This window comes from Papio anubis, unplaced genomic scaffold, assembly GCF_008728515.1.
Source record: "Papio anubis isolate 15944 unplaced genomic scaffold, Panubis1.0 scaffold182, whole genome shotgun sequence".
Lineage (NCBI taxonomy): Eukaryota > Metazoa > Chordata > Mammalia > Primates > Cercopithecidae > Papio > Papio anubis.
Genome location: NW_022161823.1, coordinates 35,982 through 56,363, shown reverse-complemented (window position 1 = coordinate 56,363; position 20,382 = coordinate 35,982). Strand labels below are relative to the sequence as shown.

General features: G+C 37.6%; 1 protein-coding gene across 2 annotated transcripts in view; it reads left to right on the top strand.

Moving 5' to 3' along the window:
* LOC101023568 (polyribonucleotide nucleotidyltransferase 1, mitochondrial) overlaps positions 1–19,882 on the top strand; it is a 58,103-nt gene extending 38,221 nt beyond the window's left edge. For both annotated transcript variants that reach the window (XM_003908670.2, XM_009184228.1), the window contains exons 16-28: positions 671–737; positions 822–911; positions 2,089–2,142; positions 8,009–8,115; positions 9,010–9,081; positions 9,174–9,237; positions 10,062–10,145; positions 10,461–10,544; positions 11,746–11,852; positions 11,958–12,013; positions 14,504–14,582; positions 18,273–18,320; positions 19,482–19,882. In XM_003908670.2, coding sequence (XP_003908719.1) covers positions 671–737; positions 822–911; positions 2,089–2,142; positions 8,009–8,115; positions 9,010–9,081; positions 9,174–9,237; positions 10,062–10,145; positions 10,461–10,544; positions 11,746–11,852; positions 11,958–12,013; positions 14,504–14,582; positions 18,273–18,320; positions 19,482–19,637 — 1,068 coding nt within the window. In that variant the 3' untranslated portion in view covers positions 19,638–19,882. The remainder of the gene's footprint in view (positions 1–670; positions 738–821; positions 912–2,088; positions 2,143–8,008; positions 8,116–9,009; positions 9,082–9,173; positions 9,238–10,061; positions 10,146–10,460; positions 10,545–11,745; positions 11,853–11,957; positions 12,014–14,503; positions 14,583–18,272; positions 18,321–19,481) is intronic.
* The last annotated feature ends 500 nt before the right edge of the window (positions 19,883–20,382 follow it).

The window sequence follows — 20,382 nt, the reverse complement described above, 5'->3', positions numbered from 1 at the left end:
TGAAACTACAAATTTTTATCGGAAGTCTTCCTATTGTCAAATGATCACAACTAATTCATATTTCTTCAAGATAACATATACATCATATAAAACAGTTTGCAACCACTGTCTAAAATAAAACTCTTATGGAAAACAGCTGTTTCCTCCATACATTTTTGTCATTACGTTTTGCTTGAGAAATACTTCAAAACATGCAACTTTCCCATTCATGTATTTTGTTTCATATCTGAAAAAGGTAGTGGAGAGAGATAACTCTAAAAAGTATCAGTGTAAATTAAATTTCAATTTAGTGAAATAAATGTGGGCTTTGCTATGGGAAAAAAAATCTGATTCTTCAATGTGTACTTTTTAAATATGTACATATTTTTTCTTATTACAAAAATATAACATTTTGTTATTGTTAATAATTTAAATGTAATGGAAGTTTATGGTGTAAATCTCCATACCCCTCCAGTTCCCACATCCTAATCCATTTACATACTTGTAATAGCTATTTTAAGCAATTTGGTATGTATGTTAAATTTATATCGTACATGTTCTGTATATTTATGAATGTACTTTTTTAAAAAACAAAAATGAGATTCTACTGTTCTGTAAGTTCTATTATTTTGGTAATATAACTTGGACATCTTTCTATGTCAATTGTATATGTGTGTGTGTTTTTTTTAAGTTTCCTCCTTATGCAACTAATGAAATTGGCAAAGTCACTGGTTTAAATAGAAGAGAACTTGGGCATGGTAAGTACAGATCTGTAAACTTATACAGTATTCTTACAGAGACTTAATACATTTTTTTACTTACTGTTTTCTATTCTAATTTAGGTGCTCTTGCTGAGAAAGCTTTGTATCCTGTTATTCCCAAAGATTTTCCTTTCACCATAAGAGTTACATCTGAAGTCCTAGAGTCAAATGGTACAGTATTGAAATACTTCTTTCATAGTAGAAAAGACCATATTCCCTATTCTATTATTAAGTTTTCAAATGTAGTGTTACATTTTGTTTGTTACTACAGAACCCAAGTATATTGCAAGAGAAAAATGTATTGAGTTAATCATATACTTGTCTTAATCTCTGTTCTTAGCTAATGAGTTGTTTTGAAAGCAATATAAAACAAATGCTTTTCTTTATCTGTTACAGTAGATCCAGTTTGGCTTGTTTCTTTATTTTTACAAACAAACCACAGAACAAGGTTATCAGAGAGGAGAAGGGCCAAAATAGAGTGATCATTAGGCAGGGGATACCTGTCACATATCCACATGAATAATAAGTGGACATCACAGAGGGAGTCTAGGCAAGAGGTCACATTTAAATAAAAAATTCGTCCATGGGTCAAGGTACAGTGCAGTCGTTAAAGGCAGAAAGGTCATGGAGTTCTTAAAGGTGTAACAGACATAAATCAGATAGTCACAGATTTTGAGAGAAAAATACCAAAGTAAACTCAGAATTTAAACTAAAGACTTTGTGGTTCTCTACTGGGTGTGACTAAACTAATGGGCTTATGCGAGTGAGAGAGCCAAAGCCCTATATCTTTAACTACTTCTGATAAGCAAGAAAAAAGATATGCCCTAGGAAGTCTATTAGAATATCTGTAGCAATACTGTGCAATAGAACTTTATGTGATGGGCTGGGTGTGGTGGCTCACACCTGTAATCCCAGCACTGTGGGAGGCCGAGGCGGGCGGATCACAAGGTTCCGAGGGTCTAACATGGTGAAACCCTGTCTCTACTAAAAATACAAAAAATTAGCTGGGTGTGGTGACAAGCTGAGACTCCATCTCAAAAAATAATAATAAAATAAAACTTTTTGTGATGATAGAAATCCTCTTTCTCTGTGCTATCTAGTTGAAGAATTAAATTTATTTTAATTGATTAAACTTTAAGTCACCACTTATGGCTAATGGCTACCATATTGGATCATGCAGCCCCATAGTTTATAGCTTAAAAGAACTTGCCTTAGGTGCTTTTAAAAAAAAGAGACTATTGAATATTTGTATTGTAATTGAATATTTATAAGGAAATAACCACTAGTAATACTTTGCTACATTTAAAAAAATCAGTATAATATAAAGCAAGTATTTTTTTTTCTATAGGGTCGTCTTCTATGGCATCTGCATGTGGCGGAAGTTTAGCATTAATGGATTCAGGTAAAAGAATTATGTCTCAGAACTGCTGATACTGCTCATGCCTGTAATCCCAACACTTTGGGAGGCCAAGGCAGGAGGCTCACTTGAGGCCAGGAGTTGAAGACCAGCCTGGGCAACATAGCAAGACCCCATCTCTACAAAAAAGATTAAAAAAAAAAAACATGCTAACCTTTTATACACACCTGTTAGTATAAAATATAAGATTTCTTTAAATTTGGGTTTTAGTAAAACTCAAAGTCAGATTACAGATGACCAAATCAAGCCAGAGCAAGATGGTTGAAAAGTAGAGCTTCAGATATCCAGATATCTGCTGGAATTCTTATTTTTAGCTAAAAGCAGTACACTGAAAAATTTTTATTTGCATTGGTGACCTAGTAAACTTTATTTCCTTCCAAAAGGTAGAGAGCTCCAGAATTGATTCCAATCACCAAGGAAGTTTTGCTTAGTAAGTACTATTAGGACTCATAAGAGAAAGCAACTGTATTCTTTCAGTCAATTTATACAAGCCAAGAGAACAATGCCACTCAGGCATGTACACACAATTTTAGGAAGGCGGACTACAAATGGTTCATTATAATCCCCAGGTCTGAAACGCCAAAAAGGAACGCATTATGCTTGGAGGTGTTTTTTTTGTTTGTTTGTTTGGTTTTTTTTGCCTTCTGAGACAGAGTCTCGCTCTGTTGCCCAGGCTGGAATGCAGTGGTGCAATCTCTGCTCACTGCAACCTCTGCCTCCTGGGTTCAAGTGATTCTTCTGCCTCAGCCTCCTGAGTAGCTGGGATTACAGGCATGTGCTACCACGCTTGGCTAATTTTTATATTTTTAGTAGAGATGGGGTTTCACCATATTGGCCAGGCTGGTCTCGAACTCCTGACCTCGTGATCCACCCACCTTGCCCTCCCAAAGTGCTGGGATTACAGGCGTGAGCCACAGCGCCTGGCTGCTAGGAGATTCTTAAAACCAATTCGTGCCAAACTGTCGTCAATGCTGCTATTCAAGAAGAAAGAGAGAAGGAACCTAAAGACACTAAAGAGGCCACAGGAGTTCTCTGATAAGTTCATACATTTACAGTACTGGCATGAAAGATAGAAAGGAGGGCCGTAACAGAGGATAAAATGAAAACATGGTGTGAATATATAGTAATATTATCTAGAAAAATTAAAAACAGGCCAAAGCAAAAAATGCTAAAGGCACTTTTCTAATTTATTCAATAAAGGAAAACATAATCTGATGTTTAAGGTAGCTGGTAAAATACTGCTGCTACTCTTTTCATCTTCAGTCTTTCACTCTACAAATCTTTACTTTGTGGCACCTATGTGCCAAGCACTGATCTAAGTTCTTAGGACATGGTGATGAACAAAACAGTCTTCGTCTTCATGGCACTTGTGTTTCCATTCCAAATCTCATATTGGAAAACACTGAACAAATCTTGAAAAAGGTAAACTGAAAAATAAAAGATGACATCATAGGAGAGTCTTTACCTGCCATTTTTATATGAATTCAGATCTTTTGGTCTAGACAAAAACTCATCCTCGATTATGATGAGAACTTCAGGATTAGATTACTGAAGTATGATGGCAGGCATTGAGAAATCATGGAGACTGGTATCCCAAGGACAGAAAATGTAATTATTGGAAGAGAAGAAAAGTATTTTCTATAAAGTATAACACGATGAACTTGACTGTGACCCTCAACAAGACTCTTAAGTTATAAAAAGAATGGTTTGTAAGTAGTTTAGAAAGGAAATGGGCCAGGCATGGTGGCTCATGCCTGTAATCCCAGCACTTTGGGAGCCTGAGTCAGGTGGATCACTTGAGGTCAGGAGTTTGAGGCCCACCTGGCCAACATAGTGAAACCCTGTCTCTACTAAAAATACAAGAATTAGCTGAGTGTGGTGGCCCACGCCTATAATCCCAGCTACTTGGGAGGCTGAGTCAAGAGAATCACTTGAACCCAGGAGGCAGAGGGTGCAGTGAGCTGAGATGATGCCACTGCACTCCAACCTGGGTGACAGAGTGACTCTGTCTCAAAAAAAAAAAAAAGAAAGAAAGAAAGGAAACGGACTACAGAAAGAAGCCAGAAGAGACTTCTCCAAAACAAGTCATGCCATAGTTATTTAATTCACTTTCTGTTTTGAAGAAATTACTGGATTTGCAGTAGAGGGTATTGCTGTTGGTGTGATGTATCTGTAATTCAGCTTTATGGCTTATGATATCTTTATGATACCTTGTGTAAATGATGCAGAAATTTAGACTAGATAATAGGTGCACCATTCATACTGGCTAAGGGATGAGCAAAGGGACTGCTTAATGTGATCAGCAGGTCAGAGGAGGATCTCAGGTTGAAGACTTGAGGATGCTTGTTTCAGCCGTGTCTCTTTCAATGTTGACTTGACTGAGAACACTGGCCTGCCAATAAAAAGGATACTGATTAAAAGGAATGAGTGACTGATTTGTTAAATGACAAAATTGAGCAGGATAAAAAAATATGGAGCTTAATAGTTTAAAAATTAAATGTGAAGCGATAAAGCCAAAAACCTCAAAAAAGTTAAATTTGATAAGAATGAATGTCAAGTCCTGTGGGATGGGCCAATACAGGGTATACAGTTCAATTCAAATATGATTTTGAATTGCTTGAAAAGGGCTTGCCCTGCTCTAAGTCAGGCACTGTCCTATGCCCTGGGCCCGGGGATACAAATTGTACCCAGGTTTTGAAAAAGCTTAAAGGTTTGAAAACAAACAAAAAGATACTAATAGATCGAAGAGGTAATAATACAAATATGTATGAGGCATACAGGGTGATTGATGAACTAGGCTGAGCATAATTGGCTTAGAGAGACTACTACACTTCATTTGATTTTAAAGGCTGAGTAGTTGTTGACTGGGCATATCAGGAGCAGGGCCTGTATTTCACATGAAGGGACCAGCATGTGCAAAGTTAAGAAATTATGAAACAGTGTAGTGTGTTTCAGGAATGCCCTCGAAAGAGGTGTTAAGGTAATAAAGTAGAATCATATGTTGAAGGTCATTGTTATGCTAAGGAGTTTGAACTTAAAGCCAGCATTTTTCCAATTCAGTATTCCATGGAATAGTGTTCCACAGGACATTGATTATTGTACACCATGAAAAAGTTTATCCTGTTCTAAAGTAAGTTTCAGCAGGGTTAAGCAGGTTTGTTTAATGTGGGTTAAATAGACTTTAATAAGCTAATTCTAATACTGACTCTCTAGGAATAGGACATGTAATATTTTTCCAAATTTATTTGACCTCAGAATATGTACAAACATTTCCTGAAAGCAGTCAGTGAGGAACTTGAAGGATTTTATGGAAAACAGTGGCATGATTTGAATCTGCTTTTGTTTTTTCCAAATAGTTTTTCCCAGCTTAAGTGATGAATAGCCCTGGGGAATGAGATGGCAGAGACTAAGAAGTAAAGAGAGAAACTAAAATCTGGGAAGCCAGACAGGGAGCTTGTTGCCAGGTCAAGAAATGATATGGACTCAGACTAAAAAGTAGCAATAGGTATTTTAATATTTAGGGTAAAGGACAGCTTTCTAAAAAATTAAACAGATCTTTGTGACTTGATGGGATATAGGAAATGAAAGAAATGTTGATTCTGGCGTGAGTGTCTTAGTTACTTTAAACCAAAGAATGCAGGAGGTAAACGATTTTTTGATAGTGATTCAATTTTGAACAGATACGTATTTCTTTCATCATTATTATTATTATTATTATTATTATTATTTATAGAGATGAGGTCTCACTATGTTGCCCAGGCAGTTCTCAAATTCCTGAGTTCAAGTGATCCTCCCATCTCGGCCTACCAAAGCGTTCAGATTACAAGCGTGAGCCACTGGGCCTGGCTCAATTTTGAATATATATTTAAGGTGCTTTGGGTACATTTAGCTGGAGATGTCTGACAAGCAGTTTACTAATACAGGTCCAGGGTTTGGCACAGAGAGCTGGGCAGAAGGGATAGATTTTTAAGTCATCAACATTATAGATGGTGGTTAAAACCATAAGTATAGATGAGGTTGCTTAGAGAAAATGAAATGAGATACACACTCCTTTACACCAAAGTAAATTCCAAGTGATCAAAACTTAAACAAATGAAAGATGGTAGGTTTTATCAAAATCTAAGCAAAACCCAGGAACCATGATTACATAAACTAAAAATTCTACACGGAAAACTAATGACCATAAGCAAAGTCAACTAACTAGGAAATAAAATATTTTATATTTATATGTTATTAAACATAATATTTTATCTTTACATTTTAATAAAGATCTGTCCATATTGAAAAAAGATCAATAATAAAAAGACTGGCAACCAAGTAGAAAAATGTTGAAGGTCATGAACAGGGAGTTCTCAAAATAAGACATAAATAGGTTTATGAACATGAAATAGTTTTCAACCTCAGTCATAGAAAACGAGTCAGATTTAAAATAACCATTTTTTACCCTTTAAATTGAGAAAAATCAAAAGATTTGACAAGAATTAATAAGAATATAGAGTAGCATGTACCTTCTTATACCACTGGAAAAAGTTTAAAATGCTATGTCTTTAGAAGGCAGTTTGACAGTGTAACAAACGTAAATGCACATACCTTTTGACTCAGCAATCGCACTTCTGTGTGTGACTTATAAAACATATAGGGAGTACTATGCAACTATTCAAAGGAATAAAGTAGAGCTTTGTGTGGTGGTATGTGTCACTATCCAAGACATGTTATTAAGTGAAAAAGGCAAGGTGCAAAACAGTAAATGCATAGGGTCTGCCACCATGAGTAAAGAAAACAAAAGATTATATTTACATTTATACTTGTGCACAGAAATTTTCTAGGAGGATACACTAATGTTAGCTGCCATGGGGGGGGTAAACTGAGGGGTTCAAACTGGAAGAATTTACCAAATAGATGCTTACTTTCCAACAAAAAGAAAATAAGACACCTGAAACCAAAAAGCAGAGCAATGGATAATTTAAAAGTTATAAAGTTTGCTATTGTTAGAGAAGTTTTTGCTGGATATAGTACTTGTTTACATTGTTTTAGGGAACTTTATTATATGTTCAAAAACAAATGAAGTAGTCAAATGACCTCTTAAGACTTTTCCAACTCAGCTTCGGTGATTGTCAATTTAGATAACAATATCCATTTACATTAAAAATAAATGTCTGGACCGAGCACAGAGGCTCACGTCTGTAATCCCAGCACTTTGGGAGGCCGAGGCGGGCGGATCACAAGGTCAGGAGATTGAGAACATCCTGGTTAACACGATGAAACCCTGTCTCTACTAAAAATACGAAAAAATTAGCCAGGCATGGTGGTGGGTGCCTGTAGTCCCAGCTACTCAGGAGGCTGAGGCAGCAGAATGGCGTGAACCCAGGAGGCAGAGCTTGCAGTGAGCTGAGATGGCGCCACTGCACCCCAGCCTGGGCGACAGAGCCAGACTCTGTCTCAAAAATAAATAAATAAATAAATAAATAAATAAAATGTCTGCTGGGCACGGTGGCTCACACTTGTAATCCCAGCACTTTGGGAAGCCGAGGCTGGCAGATCACCTGAGGTCAGGAGTTCAAGACCAACAGGGCCAACATGGTTGAAACCCCATCTCTACTAAAAATACAAGCAAATTAGGCAGGCATGTTGGCGGGCGCCTGTAATCCCAGCTACTCGGGAGGCTGAGGTGGGAGGATCGCTTGAACCCGGGAGGCAGAGGCTGCAGTGAGCCATGATCATGCCACTGCACTCCAGTCTGGGCAACAGAGCGAGACTCCCTCTCGGAAAAAAAAAAAAAAAATTGATAGATAAATATATGTTTTAAGCTCATGTACACATTAGCCACAGAAGTTCTTTTTCCTAATTATAGGGGTTCCAATTTCATCTGCTGTCGCAGGCGTAGCAATAGGATTGGTCACCAAAACTGATCCTGAGAAGGGTGAAATAGAAGATTATCGTTTGCTGACAGATATTCTGGCAAGTATATTCCCGGTTTCAAATACTTAATGAAGACTAAAAAATAAATAAATAAAAATTAAAAGATAAAAACAAATCAAATAATGGTGTAGACTATATGTACTTATAATGGTGAAGACTATATGTACTTTTCACATAGCATATGCTCAGAAGAATGCTAGTATTTGAAGAACAGGTACTTGTTCTTCCCTTCCTCCTCTGCGTGTTCACCTTGTATCTTAGAGGATATGAATTTAAAATAGGTATTATATTAATAGTAATAGGCCAGGCATGGTGATTCATGCCTGTAATCCCAGCGCTTTGGGAAGTCGGGAGTTCAAGACCAGTCTGGCTAATGTGGCAAAACTCCGTCTCTACTAAAAATACAAAAATTAGCCCGGGCAGGGTGGCACACACCTGTAATCCCAGCTACTTGGCAGGCTGAGGCAGAATTGTTTGAACCCAGGAGGCAGAGGTTGCAGTAAGCCAAGATCGTGCCACTGCACTCCAGCCTGGGCAACAGAGCACGACTCTGTCTCAAAATAAATATAACAAAATAAAATAAAAGAAAATGATTACTTTAAAAAAATTGTAATCCTTACCCTTAAGTATTGCAGTAATACTTACACAGTGTAAGTATTCATAGTGGCTCACTTTAGGATAATCATAAATTCATTCTTACACATTTATGAGAGAAAGGAATGATCTAAAAATAAAATGATGTTTCTGGTGAAAATAATTGTAACTTAAAAAGTCACGAATTGGAAGCGGTAGTTAATGTAGAAAACATTGCTTTGTGTTTGGACTTAGGATATGGTTTACTTCTAAAGCTGTTTTTTTGAAATGTTTCTATAATGAATATGTTGACTTTTGTTTTTGTTTAAAACTATGTCACAACTTTTTAAATTCCTGAAGGGAATTGAAGATTACAATGGTGACATGGACTTCAAAATAGCTGGCACTAATAAAGGAATAACTGCATTACAGGTATTTTTAAAACCCATTTTGTTTCATTTTTGTAACATTTAAATAATGCCATGAGTCAATGTTTATATAATTGTTTGACTTTTCCATATTAGGCTGATATTAAATTACCTGGAATACCAATAAAAATTGTAATGGAGGCTATTCAACAAGCTTCAGGTGAGCTAGTATGCTTGATTCTCCTTTCATTCTTTCCCACTTTGCTAATGGGAACTACAGTTCTCATTAGGCTTATTATAAAATATTGCTTTAAAAAGTGGAATTTCATAAAACTTAAATCAAGAAGTACTGGCCAGGTGCAGTGGCTCACGTCTGTAATCCCAGCAGTTTGAGAGGCCGAGGTAGGCGGATCACTTCAGGTCAGGAGTTCGAGACCAGACTGGCCAACATGGTGAAACCCTGTCTCTACTAAAAGTACAAAAATTAGCCAGGCATGGTGACGCATACCTGTAATCCCAGCTACTCAGGAGGCTGAGACAGGAGAATCGCTTGAGCCCAGGAGGCAGAGGTTACAGTGAGCTGAGATCATGCCATTGCACTCCAGCCTGGGTGACAGGGGGAAACTATCTCAAAAAAAAGAAGTACTAAGTAGCCAGGCATGGCATGGTGGCTCATCCTAGCACTTTGGGAGGCCAAGGCAGGAAGATTGCTTGAGCCCCAGGAGTTTAAAACCAGCCTGGGCAACATAGTGAGATCCCATATCTATTTTAAAGAAAGAAGAAGAACTTAAGTTTTTGGAACACATGAATAAACACCAAAGTGGGTTACCAGTGGAATTTCAATTTTTACAGATTAAGCAGCTCTCTTTAAAATAGGATTTATGGAGAAGAGAATATGAGTGAATTTTCAAGATAATAGGGATGTGGAGAGTTTCAAATTTTAAGCCACAGGGTTTAGATGGTATACCGTAAAAACTAAGAGTGCAGCTATTTCAGATCATATTTGTTTTATGTAGTTATAACTTTTGTGTTTTTCTCTTCTAGTGGCAAAAAAGGAGATATTACAGATCATGAACAAAACTATTTCAAAACCTCGAGCATCTAGAAAAGAAAATGGACCTGTTGTAGGTAATACATTAAAATTTTGGTGATCCTTGTAAGATAAACATTAATATATGAACGAATATTACTACTTTTAAATTGTTTTTACCCGATACACAAAACAAAAATATTTTAAATGCTTTTATAGTTAAAATGCTTTAAATTTTAGGGCATATTCTTTAACAGTTTTCAGTAATTTTAATCATCTACTTTTCTGTTTTATAGTAAAATATTTTTACATGTGTCTAGGTAAAAAAAAAAAAAATCCCAAGTGACCATGGCATGTTTTAGGTTCATGTATGTAGTTGAATTGTTTATATATTTGTCTGTATTACATTCCAGAAACTGTTCAGGTTCCATTATCAAAACGAGCAAAATTTGTTGGACCAGGTGGATATAACTTAAAAAAACTTCAGGCTGAAACAGGTAAGAGTTGTATGAAGTTTGGGGTTTTTTAATTAAATGCTAGACCATTTAAGTTTGCTATTTCATCTCTAGTATGTTGCTTTAAATATATATTTATTGGAGAAATGAGAGAAAGACCAGGAGAAAAGGATATGACATGTCTTGACTGAGTATTAATAAATTAGCAAATGGTCATTCTTAACTGTATTCAAGAAGGATAGCCAAGAATTCATCAGGACTTTTTTGTAACATTTTATAGTTGAACATCTAGAATAATTTTTAGTTTTTAACTTTAGAGGAATTATTACAGTTATTTCTTTTTATTCTGCTACTTTCACTTAGTTTTATTTATACTCTTTTATTTAAAGAGTATATATAAAAACAGTATGCTTTAATTTATTTTTCCTGAAGCAATGTTTGAATTACCTAGTACTTCAAGGTTTGAGGTTATTGCAGGAGAGTGAGAAGCAGCGTCACCTTAGCCATTTGCTAACATTGAGAAACTGATGTGATTTTGTCCCTTATTCATTTATTCACCCCTCCTAAGAGTAAGCAGGATAAAGAAAAAAAGGCGAGGAAAGGGTTCTATTATTGTTTCTACTCGTAATTAAGAGAGCAGAACCAGACTCTCCAAAATTTGTATAGATATATTTGATTTCACCAGATGGTGAACTTCAAGAAATCAAGCGTATTGGCTCCCCATTGTATCCCCAGGGCCTACCTAGTATAATGCCAGGTACCTAACACGTATGCAGAGTATATTTGTTTATGAATGAATTCCTTCATTCCTAAAGTAATGATTAAATACGGCATAACTCCACCCAGCTACTAACAGGTCCCTCCTGTTCTCACATCTATTTTTAAGACTAGTTTCCACTGGAATTAGCAAGTTAACTTTTTTTTTTTTTGAGACGGAATCTTGCTCTGTCACCCAGACTGGAGTGCAATACACAATCACTGCTCACTCCAGCCTTACCCCTGGGCTCAAGGGATCCTTCCGACTGTAATTCCCAAGTAGTTGGGCACATGCTAACATGTCCAGCTAATTTTTTTCATTTATTTCTTTGTAGTAACAGGCTCTCCCTATGTTGCCCAGACTGGCCTTGAACACCTGGGCTCAAGTGATCCTCCCACCTCAGCCCCCTAGAGTGCTGGGATTACAAATGTGATCCGCCATGCCCAGCCAAGTTAACTTTAATATGTTAAATTATGTTTTTAAAAGGTGTAACTATTAGTCAGGTGGATGAAGAAACGTTTTCTGTATTTGCACCAACACCCAGTGCTATGCATGAGGCAAGAGACTTCATTACTGAAATCTGCAAGGATGATGTAAGTATAGATCATATTAATTACGTATCATATAGATATATTTGTTTTTTCTACTTTTTGTTGATATTTTCTTTATGAATCTTATGGCTTATTTTGCACTTACAGCAGGAGCAGCAATTAGAATTTGGAGCAGTGTATACCGCCACAATAACTGAAATCAGGTAATATCAAGTAATATACTATGCTGAGCTTTTTCCGTTATTTCTTTAGAGCCAGGGTCTCACCCTGCCACCCACAGTGGGATGCAGTGGTGCCATAGTACCTCACAGCTGCCTTAAACTTCTGGGATCAAGCAATTCTCCCACCTCAGCCTCCTGAGTATTTAGGACTGTAAGCACACTCCACCACACGTGGCTGATTTTTTAATTTTTTGTAAAGACATGGTCTCACTATGTTGCCCAGGTTGATCTTAAACTCCTGGCCTCAAGCCCTCCTCCCGCCTCAGACTCCCAAAGTGCCAGGATTACAGGCATGAGCCACCGTGCCCAGCCCTGTGTTGGTTTTTAACAGATTTCTATTATAATCCCAATTTAGTTTTACATTTACTTTATTTACTTTGAAATCATAAGGTGTTTAGATTACATGCCAATTGCCGTATAATCATTACTTTTTAAGGTATAGTATATTTTATTTTCTATATCATTTTATAAAATTTCAGTAACAGTTCTGTGGTTCTAATTATGGTAGGTTCTCCTAACTGAATTCTTTAACCGAATTTTCTACTAGTAATTGGTGAAACCCCAAATTAATTTTCCCAATAAATATTAAATAGGCCCAAAATAGACCTATCAATATTTCGTTGTTTCCTTTTTCTTTTCTTTTCTTTTTTTTTTTTTTTGATGACTTATTTTAAACATAGTCTGAATGCTTAATTGGCACATTTTTTTTTTTTTTTGAGACAGAGTCTCGCTCTGTCACCCAGGCTGGAGTGCAGTGGCCGGATCTCAGCTCACTGCAAGCTCCACCTCCCGGGTTTACGCCATTCTCCTGCCTCAGCCTCCCGAGTAGCTGGGACTACAGGCACCCGCCACCTCGCCCGGCTAAGTTTTCGTATTTTTTAGTAGAGACGGGGTTTCACCGTGTCAGCCAGGATGGTCTCGATCTCCTGACCTCGTGATCCGCCCGTCTCGGCCTCCCAAAGTGCTGGGATTACAGGCTTGAGCCACCGCGCCCGGCCAATTGGCACATATTTTTAAATGCCAGTTTCAGCCAGGCACCATGGCTCACGTCTGTAATCCCAGCACTTTGGGAGGCCGAGGCAGGCAGATCACAAAGTCAGGGGTTCGAGACCAGCCTGACCAACATAGTGAAACCCCATTTCTACTAAAACTACAAAAATTAGCCAGGCGTGGTGGTGCATGCCTGTAATCCCTGCTACTCAGGAGGCTGAGGCAGAAGAATCGCTTGAACCCAGCAGGCAGAGGTTGCAGGGAGATGAGATCACACCATTGCACTCCAGCCTGGGCGACAGAGCGAGACTCCATCTCAAAAAAAAAAAAAAAAAAAAAAAAAGCCGATTTCAATCTCAAAGGATTTTTTTTTTTGACCAGCTAAAAGAGATTGTATTTTTAGGATCAGAAAATCCCTTTTTTAAGAAAAAATATTATCAAATGTAGCAAAAAATGTTCAAAGCTATTTGAAATAAGCAATCAGATAATTTGTTTAATATTGCAGGTGAAAAATAAGAAATGGGATGGCTTATTTTCATAGACTAGAGAAAAAGGGAAGATTAATTTTTTAATGAAATAAGTATCCCATTTTACCTTAAGGAAGATGGCTTCCTTAAATCCTTATCTTATAGGTTAATGATATGATATTCTATACTGTGTTTAAAATATTTAATGTCATTTCGAAAATTTTTGGAAAATCAAGACTAGCCTGGCCAACTTCATGAAACCCCATCTCTACTAAAAAAACATAAATTAGCTGGTCATGGTGGCACATGCCTGTAATTCCAGCTGCTTGGGAGGCTGAGGCATGAGAATGACTTGAACCTGGGAGGCAGAGGTTGCAGTGAGCCCAGATGCCACCACTGCACTCCAGCCTGGGTGACCAAAAAAAAAAAAAAAAATGTTTTTGGCAATTATGAAGAGAAATACAGAAGAATATATATTCTAAAAGCTTTTTTTATTGAGACAGAGTCTCGCTTTGTTACCACGCTGGAGTACAGTGGCACGATCTCAGCTCACTGCAACTTCCACCGCTCAGGTTCAAACAGTTCTCCTGCCTCACCCTCCTGAGTAGCTGGGATTACAGGCATGCGCCACCACGCCCAGCTAATTTTTGTATTTTTAGTAGAGACGGGGTTTCACCATGTTGGCCAGGATGGTCTTGATCTCCTGACCTGGTGATCTGGCCGCATTGGCCTCCCAAAGTGCTGGGATTACAGGTGTGAGCCACCGTGCCTGGCTCTAAAAGCTTTTTTATTGCGTGTTTTTTCTTTATCTTTTCTTCATTCTTTGATTCACACATATTTATTTATAGGGCATATTTTCAGTTGAAAAGTATACTTTTTATAGTTCTAAAAACGTGATAGAATGGGTTTCTTTTTGTTTTTTACTTTTTCCTCTTATGAAAGCATAATGTTTTATTTGTCAATGGATATACAGGTACTTATTGGTTTAACCAGGCTTATTATTTATTTTTTGTAGAGATACTGGTGTAATGGTAAAATTATATCCAAATATGACTGCGGTACTGCTTCATAACACACAACTTGATCAACGAAAGGTAAAAAGATAGATGTTACTATTTTTATGACTTCCTTAAAACACCTTAAAATACCGTATTGAAATTACTTAGGTTGGTAAGAATTATACACTTTGCCTACTACTAGCCTAAACAGAGAAAACAAAAGTGGCAGAGATGCTGCTGGCAAAAAGTTTTACATTGTTTAGCATAAATAAAAATTCGCTGGGTAGAGTGACTCACGTCTGTAATCCCAGCACTTTGGGAGGCCGAGGTGGGTGGATCACGAGGTCAGGAGTTCAAGACCAGCCTGGCCAAGATGGTGAAACCCCTTCTCTACTAAAAATACAAAAACCAGCTGGGCATGGTGGTGGGCACCTGTAATCCCAGCTACTTGGGAGGCTGAGGCAGATAATTGTTTGAACCTGGGAGGTGGAGGTTGCAGTGAGTGGAGATCGTGCCACTGCGCTCCAGCCTGGGCAATAGAGCGAGACTCCGTCTCAAAAATAAAAGAAATAAATAAAATAAGTAAATAAATAAATAAACACCAAATATTTTTCTTTCCATGATGGAATAGAAACACTGACGGTTTTGAAGGAGAACAGCATCTAGAGCTAGCAGTTACTAAAAATACCTATGTATAGCTGGTTTCCCAATTTTCTACTGACCAACCAATTATGACTAGATAATTCTCGGAATATTTTGAAATGGAATCTTTGTTGTAGTTCATACATCTAGTAAATAAAAACTCTAAGACAACTCTAGAAAACAGTGGGATCAGGGGAGTAATAAGAGTGTCTGTTGGCCAGGTGTGGTGGCTCACGCCTGTAATCCCAGCACTTTGAAGGCCAAGGTGGGTGGATCACAAGGTCAAGAGATGGCGACCATCCTGACCAACATGGTGAAACCCAGTCTTTACTAAAAATACAAAAATTAGCTGGGCATGGTGGCGTGCACCTGCAGTCCCAACTACTCGGGAGGCTGAGGAAGGAGAATCGCTTGAACCCAGGAGGCAGAGGATGCAGTGAGCCGAGGTTGTGCCACTGCACTCTAGCCTGGCGACAGAGTGAGACTCTGTCTCAAAAAAAAAAAAAAAAGGGGGGGGGGGGGTCTGTTGTACCATATATTAAAATATATAGTATATTTAGTATATATACTATAGTATATACTATATATACTATAGTATATATTTTCTTGTCTATTATAAAGCCATAGACAATAAAACAGTATATTACCCACCCAGAAATAGATAATCCATTCAACAAGAAAACAAAGACCAGAAATAATATACACGGGATTATAGTATATGCTAGAAGTTATATTCTAGTCAGTGAATAAAGATTATTTAATAAATTACATTGGTACAGCTGGTTATCTTAAAACAGGATCTCTACTCATTTTTATACCAAAATCCTGTCTGGATCAAAGAGCTAAATGTGGTTTTAAAAAAGATGGTGGGAAAAGATAATCTTGTTGGGGCAGGAGGGTTTACTAGAAGAAAATTGGATATTTTAATAAAATTAGTACTGGAGAACTCCTCAACATGATATCAAAGCCAAAAAAGTAAATAAATTTATAAAATTTGACCCCATAATTTTTTAATTATATGGCAAAAATTTCAGTAAGGTTAAGAGATAATCAGCAACCTAAAGGAAAAATGCTTATAACATAGGACAGAAGCTTAATTTGCAAAGGGCTTTTATAAATCAGTAAGAATGATGAGTATCAATAGAAAAATAAGAACATGAACAAATTATTTTTATAAAAAGCCAACCAAGATGTTTAATATCAACAGCAATTTTTGAAATGCCAGCGAAATTAATATATCAGTTTTAACTTTCAGATAGTTTAAAATTCTCAGTGTGTAGAAGAGAAAAGATGGACATTTTTATACAGTGTTGATGGAGGTGTGAATTGGTACAAACTTTTTAGAGGGTGTTTGGTAAATGTCTATGGACCTAGACATTGTAGGATTTTGTTTGGAGAGGATAATTAGAGTAGGTGAATCCATGATCTGTGCTACACTACAGCTTATTTTTTTTTTCACCTTTTTATTTTGAAAAGTTTTTAATGTACAAAAAAGTTGAAAGAATAATACACTAAACCCTCATATATTTCTCCTATATTCATCAGTCATTAACATTTGCAACACTGGAATTTAAAACAAATTATTGTCTTTAGGTGATTGTTTAAATAAACTATATAGTTTGAAACTTAACAGTAATGCTTAGTTTACTGATATGAAAAGATGCTTTTGGGCCGGGCGCAGTGGCTCACGCCTGTAAGCCCAGCACTTTGGGAGGCTGAGGTGGACGGATCACATTAGGTCAGGAGTTTGAGACCAGTCTGACCAACATGGCAAACCCCCATCTCTACTAAACATACAAAAAATTAGCTGGGCATGGTGGCGTGCACCTGTAATCCCAGCTACTTGGGAGGCTGAGGCAGGAGAAACTCTTGAACCTGGGAGGAGGAGGTTGCAGTGAGCAGAGATCATGCCACGGCACTGCAGCCAGGATGACAGAGCGAGACTCCATCTCAAAAAAAAAAAAGATGTCCTTAAGATATACAATAAGCACAGCGGGTCCATTTTTATAAATGCATTACACATACACTAAATAGACATCTGAAGGGATACTCATTGGAATGTTAGCAGTAGTTATCTACAACTTGAGAGGTTTTTGAGACAGGGTCTTGCTCTGTCACCCAGGCTAGAGTATAGTGGCACGATCACAGCTCACTACAGCCTCAGCCTCCCAGGCTCAAGTGATTCTCCCACCTTAGCCTCTGGAGGGGCTGGGACCCTAGGCACAAGCCACTACACCCGGCTAATTTTTTTGGATTTTTTGTAGAGATGGGGTTTCTTCATGTTGCCCAGTCTGGTTTAAGCAGTCCTTCCACCTCAGCCTCCCAAAGTTCTAGGACTACAGGTGTGAGCCACTGTACCCAGCCTGTTTTGGATAATTTTTATGTTCTTAATACATCTGTATTTTAAATCCTTATAATTAACTGATTGTTTTTTTTAAGACAGAGTCTCACTCTGTTGCCCAGGCTGGAATGCAGTGGCATGATCTCAGCTCACTGCAACCTCTGCCTCCCAGATTCAGGCAATTCTCCTGCCTCAGCCTCCCGAGTGGCTGGGAGTACAGGTGTGTGCCACCGCACCCAGCTAGTTTTTGTATTTTTAGTAGAGATAGGGTTTCACCATGTTGGTCAGACTGGTTTCAAACTCCTGAGCTCAAGTGATCTGCCCGCCCCTGCCTCCCAAAGTGCTGGGATTACAGCCATGAGCCACCATGCCTGGCTAACTGATTTTTTTTTTTTTTTTTTTGAGACGGAGTCTTGCTTTGTCACCCAGGCTAGAGTGCAGTGGCGCAATCTCGGTTCACTGCAAACTCTGCCTCCTGGGTTCAGGCCATTCTCCTGCCTCAGCCTCCTGAGTAGCTGGGACTACAGGCGCCCGCCACCACGCCTGGCTAATTTTTTTGTGTTTTTAGTAGAGACGGAGTTTCACCGTGTTAACCAGTATGGTCTCAATCTCCTGCCCTCCTGATCCGCCTGCCTCGGCCTCCCAAAGTGCTGGGATTACAGACGTGAGCCACCACACCCGGCTGCTAACTGATTTGTTTAATCAGAAAAATGAATAAAGCTTGAGAAAAAAATGTGTACCTCCGTTGACACTACGTAATTATGCACAACAACTAATAGATTGGCATGTTTTTTTTTTTCCAGATTAAACATCCTACTGCCCTAGGATTAGAAGTTGGCCAAGAAATTCAGGTACTTGTATTCCACCTTTTAGCCTTAAAGTTGTAAATTGTTCTTGAAGCTTCCATTATTTTTTGCAAAAAGTTGAAAGAAGAGTCACCATCTATGATGTTTTTTATTTATATGCAGTACTTCATTTTTAATCTTAGAGCTGCTTGAACAGACTCATTAAGGACTTAAGACACAATTCTTTCCCTGAAGGAGATTGCAGCTTGGCCAAAATGGTAGTCACCCTTAGTTCATTTAAAAAATACATGAGTATGTCAGTGTTAGCTGTGCAGACTCCATGATTTGGAGACTGACATAAGAACTCTGATAAGATAACTTGTTGAAATCCTTGAATGTCATCTTTGAGGAGGTGAGACTTTGTTTCTCCACTACTTAAAACTTCAAGTTTTTGAGCTTGGTAAGAGCCATGTTATTCAGGCCTAGAATTCGTATAACAAAATTGGCCCTTTCTTTATAGTCCTTTCTGGGTGGATGAAAGAAGTCATTGCCAGTCTGTTTTTTCTGGCTCTACTACATTCTCTTTCACTTATGCCTAATACCTATGACCTGAGTAACTGAGGCTTCTGGTTTATTCCCAATCTGTGGTCTTACTGTCCAAGTAGCCTCCAGGGCAGGATGAGTGCTAAGATATAATATCTCTGTATAAGGTTGATTTTTTGGTTTCTTTGTTGTTGTGGTTGTTGTTTTCATATCAGAAGGAACTTTAAACCTTCTGCATTCCCCCCTGGCTTTCATTTTCCAAGGTGAAGCCAAATAAATACTAATGTGACGGTCCTTTGAGCAGTAGTGAAAATCAAAATGACCTAAGTATAATCCTGTATAGTATATAACACAATTAGGCTCACAAAGCCCTTGTCTAGAATCATTCACTATGTCTGTGACTGTTCCCCCAGTATAAGGACTTGGCCTGGTGAGAATAAAAAGGCACAGATGAATTCAGTGACAGATCATAGTTTGAACAACTAACTGCCCCTGCCTCTTTTCTTTTTTTATAATGACTACTTATATATATTAAGTGTATACCTCCACTTAGCACTGAACTATGCTTTCAGTGAACAAGTAAAAACAATCATTGCCTTATTTGGACCATGTAAATGTAAATGTCTATTTAGATGTCACTCAATGTGCTGTAACTTTAAAGGAAGATCTGTTTCTTTAACACAGGTGAAATACTTTGGACGTGATCCAGCCGATGGAAGAATGAGGCTTTCTCGTAAAGTGCTTCAGTCGCCAGCTACAACTGTGGTCAGAACTTTGAATGACAGAAATAGTATTGTAATGGGAGAAGCTATTTCACAGTCATCATCTAATTCTCAGTGATTTTTTTAAAGAGAATTCTAGAATTCTATTTTGCCTAGGGTGATGTGCTGTAGAGCAACATTTTAGTAGTATCTTCCATTGTGTAGATTTATATGTAATATAAATACATTCTAATTATTTGTACTAAAATGCTCATTTACACGTGCCATTTTTTAAATTCAAGAGTAAGCCATATTCGTTTAATCTTATTTACATTATAAATCAAAAAATATTTATTGTTAAAAGTAAGTCATTTATGTATCTTAGAAAAGATTACATACTTTTGTTTCTATAATTCTGAAATATATGAAAAACTTAGAATATGTCATATATGTTATTCTAACAGATCTCTTCCTACATCTTATTTTTCTTCTTTATATACAATAGTGATAGTTTACACTCAGTCATCCTACGGCTCACCTCTTTGCGTAACAACTTTACTTGCCTGCAATGATTCACAAATTGGAACAGGCCATATTCAAAGCCAGTGCCTATTTCATCAGAACAGTTACTAGATATAGTGAGTTGAGGGAGCTAATCTGATACACTTTGAATAATATGATGCCTTTCAAACTAGTTACTAAATCATAAACATAGTGGAATAAATATGAGATTCTAACTAGGATGAATGTGGTAGTAATGATGTATATTTTTCAAATTTACCTAAACATAGAAAAATTATTGGCTGGGCGTGGTAGCTTATGCCTGTAATCCCAGTACTTTGGGAGCCGAGGCGGGCGGATCATGAGGTCAGGAGATCGAGACC